Below are 3,190 nucleotides of genomic sequence, written 5' to 3' on the forward strand. Positions count from 1 at the left end.
GTCCAGATAGATGCACGGACTCATCCGGTGACGGTCCACTTCGAGAGAAGGACGGAACAGGAATATGTGAAGGCAGCGATACGAAAAGTGCGATTGATTAACGCCAAGTTGCCTAGAGGATCGATATTGGTATGGAAAAATGCAGTGCCCGGGGATCGAACCTGCGTGGGTGTGCAGGTGTTCGTAACTGGCAAGTCTGAGATCTACGAGATGTGCGAGGCGTTGGGAGCCAAGCCTCGAAGGAAGAAGGAAGCACACAATCAGTACATTGACAGTGATCAGGAAGATGAGGATTCGGACGACGATGAGGAGGAAGCTCCTGTCACGGGTGAGCGTTGGTCCTGCACATTACCATTCATAGGGTTATCCCTCGAAATTGATGCCCTCGTTGGCGAAGTTGATTTCCTTTATCATGAAGTCGGTCCTTATTCGCGGAATTTAGATCCTCGTTCGAACCGCATCAAACTGATTTCCATATCATCAAAATGACACAATTTATGTCCTTTCTCGTGCATGTGAATTCGCCAACCTATAGTTGAATGTATAGTTGACTCTTTTCTGTGGAGCGTGTGGAGACATCAGCTGGCCAGTGTGATGTGTTCAGAGTCCTCGTCAACTCCCGAGACCCCCGTAGAGAACGCACGTACGGAGGAGACTCTTTCGCCTGCAGCATTCAAGCTGTCGGAGTCTGAGCAGGTCGAACAGATCATACTGGAGAAAGGCAAGTTCGGTATTGGAGGAAAATATACTCGCTTCTCTCAGTCGAGCTCAGAAGTTCTTCTCATTAGATGTGGAAATTTATACACAACTCAGAGTAGGCGTGTACAGAAAAAACCGAAAATTTCCCTGGAATTTTCATGTTGTTTCGTTTTTATATTTTCCTACACTGGGAAAGCTAGGCTTAGGCTGTCAGTGTTTGTGAGAGTTTCGTCAGCTCTGGCTGTGGTTTCCGGCTGCCGAACGCAACATTCCCTTGTGAGCTCAATACTAATGTCATAGGAATAACGAAAAATTTTGAGACTTGACTTATAGGGACACGTGCTCCAGACACCTTGTGATCGATGACGAGACCTGGGCATTCTACTACAGTGTCCTTCAGTTCAACAAGGTGTTGTAGGTTGTAAGAAGGCCTCCAGTGGTAGCGGCCACAAGGGCGGTTCGGCGGCCTTCACTGGTGCAGCATTCGGATCTGGTCGGCTGGTCCCGATACCACTCTATGCGCAAATGTCAACGACCAAACAAGCGGAAGCCTTTGTAAAACTACCAGAGACTATCACATTGATGACCATCTGTGTTTCAGAGGACCCCGGCTGAGGACGAGCGTTTTGTCATCATAGCGACCAACGTGGCAGAGACCGCTCTCACTTTGCCGAATATCCGATACGTAGGGGCTTGGCAGGCTCATGCAAGGTAGTGCTTATCATAGGTCGTGGACACTGGACGGGAGAAGAAGCGAGTGTATCGTAACGATGGGGTGTCTGTGTTCAAGGTTGGTGAAAGGTCTCGGTACATGTGTGTCGAGGGAAGTCATCTTCAGGTGGGCTTCTGTGCCTCGAGTTCCGCAGATCAGCGCGCCGGTCGAGCAGGTCGTGTTGGCCCTGGTCACTGCTATAGACTGTAGATATAACCTACTATTGTCGTCTACCTCAACTTGCATCGTCTTCAGGTACTCCGGAGCTGTTTATGGTGATACCATGTCGGACTTCCCCGTACCAGAGATAGCTAGTGGTCAGCCTCTGGACGATACAGTGTTGATGATGGCCAAGATGGGTGGGTGTATTGACTCTCTGCAATGCCGTTATCATTCTCGCTAGGCATCCCTCGGTTCCGACATTTCCCATGGCCAACGCCTCCGCCTGTGGCAGCGGTAGTGCATGCTGTTACAACTCTATCGGAGTTGGGTGCAGTTCGGCGTATCGGTATTAGCAGTGATGAGGTCACCATAACAAAAACAGGCGAAGCGATGTAGTGTCACTAACAGTGTGATTTTTCGAATCGTGTCTCTATCCAGATCTAACTTCCCTGTGGCACCTCGTCATGGGTGTATGCTGGTTCATGCTGGTAGGCTCAGAGAGGCCAACAACACTGAGTGGAGGGACGTCCTTGTACGTGTATCGATGGTCTCAGCTTGGCATGCCTAGTGACAGGTGATGGTAGTGTGTGTAGTAGCCGCCCTAACTGTGGGGGATTTGTTCATACCCCCGCCTCAAGAAAAGAAGGACGAGAAGGTAAGAATAGTAGCAACATAGTGCTGAGGTGACTCCTGTAGGCAAGCAAGTTACCTGGGTGGAGCAAATGCAGTTCGGATATCGAGGCACTACTGTGGTCCGTGGGTGGCTTTATGTGGACTAAGTCGGCGGACCAAGACGTTTTCTGTAGGCTTATATTAGTGCTCTTGCTCAAGAATTGTCTACAGGCGCTCGCCATATGCTACGGTCGAAAGCGTTGAACGAGGCGGCTAGTTTGACAAGGCAGCTACTGTCCCAGATAGATCACTATTTGTAGCCGCATCTGCGCACTATAAAGGATTCCTATTGTGGTTTTCGTTATCATTCAGGGATCTCAACGATGTGGAAAGGGTGTCTTTGTGTCGTCCACGGCCACCTACTGCTAAGCAGTTGGCTCTGGTACACGAATGCGTTACTCGAGGGCTCATAGATCATATTGCGTACGCTGCTGGGTGCGGGGTCGGAGTAGTTCAGCTCGTTCCATGACAGGTGCAAATCGACTCTGGACACGCGGTCCTATCTAACTAGAAACCACATGGTTGTCTACATTCATCGCGAATCTCTTTACTACCGGAGACGGCCGAGCGAGTTTGCTTATACTGAGATTGTTAAGGCCAGCGATTCTCGCGGGAAGAATGTGGCAAGAATTTGTAAGTTGTCCATTGCGCCTCCTATGCAGCGTATGGTGGTTGTGGTAGGCGTGGCCGTCGATACTGATTTCCTGGCTAAACTCGATTGCCCGGAGCTCATCAGGCGTGGCCCACCGTTGAAGATGCCGGTACTGTGAAGACGAGATGAACCACGTTGTGTAGCGTTACATTTTAGCCGCCTTTCTATTCTGCAACCAAGGACCGAGTAACGGCTCACTTCACACCGACATACATTCCTCTGGACATGCCCCTGCCCACTGTCGGGATAGATCTCTCGACTCGTGATCCTCTAGGCTTGAAGGTCTTTGCTTG

General features: G+C 50.2%; 2 protein-coding genes across 2 annotated transcripts in view; both read left to right on the forward strand.

The window, feature by feature from the left end:
• The window catches only part of Pmar_PMAR000857 (ATP-dependent RNA helicase, putative), a gene marked incomplete at both ends in the record, with an annotated part of 4,458 nt that extends 2,106 nt beyond the window's left edge, over positions 1-2,352 (forward strand). The window contains 12 exons of the mRNA XM_002778973.1: positions 1-129; positions 178-328; positions 605-721; positions 1,118-1,254; positions 1,301-1,384; positions 1,427-1,489; positions 1,538-1,617; positions 1,667-1,770; positions 1,815-1,965; positions 2,012-2,105; positions 2,148-2,228; positions 2,257-2,352. Coding sequence (XP_002779019.1) covers positions 1-129; positions 178-328; positions 605-721; positions 1,118-1,254; positions 1,301-1,384; positions 1,427-1,489; positions 1,538-1,617; positions 1,667-1,770; positions 1,815-1,965; positions 2,012-2,105; positions 2,148-2,228; positions 2,257-2,352 — 1,287 coding nt within the window. The remainder of the gene's footprint in view (positions 130-177; positions 329-604; positions 722-1,117; positions 1,255-1,300; positions 1,385-1,426; positions 1,490-1,537; positions 1,618-1,666; positions 1,771-1,814; positions 1,966-2,011; positions 2,106-2,147; positions 2,229-2,256) is intronic.
• Positions 2,353-2,763: 411 nt separating this feature from the next.
• The window catches only part of Pmar_PMAR000858 (hypothetical protein), a gene marked incomplete at both ends in the record, with an annotated part of 557 nt that continues 130 nt past the window's right edge, over positions 2,764-3,190 (forward strand). Inside the window, 3 exons of the mRNA XM_002778974.1 lie at positions 2,764-2,878; positions 2,927-3,006; positions 3,054-3,190. The exon at positions 3,054-3,190 is cut by the window's right edge and continues 4 nt beyond it. Coding sequence (XP_002779020.1) covers positions 2,764-2,878; positions 2,927-3,006; positions 3,054-3,190 — 332 coding nt within the window. The remainder of the gene's footprint in view (positions 2,879-2,926; positions 3,007-3,053) is intronic.

The sequence above is a fragment of the Perkinsus marinus genome (genome assembly GCF_000006405.1).
Source record: "Perkinsus marinus ATCC 50983 genomic scaffold scf_1104296948084, whole genome shotgun sequence".
Lineage (NCBI taxonomy): Eukaryota > Perkinsozoa > Perkinsida > Perkinsidae > Perkinsus > Perkinsus marinus.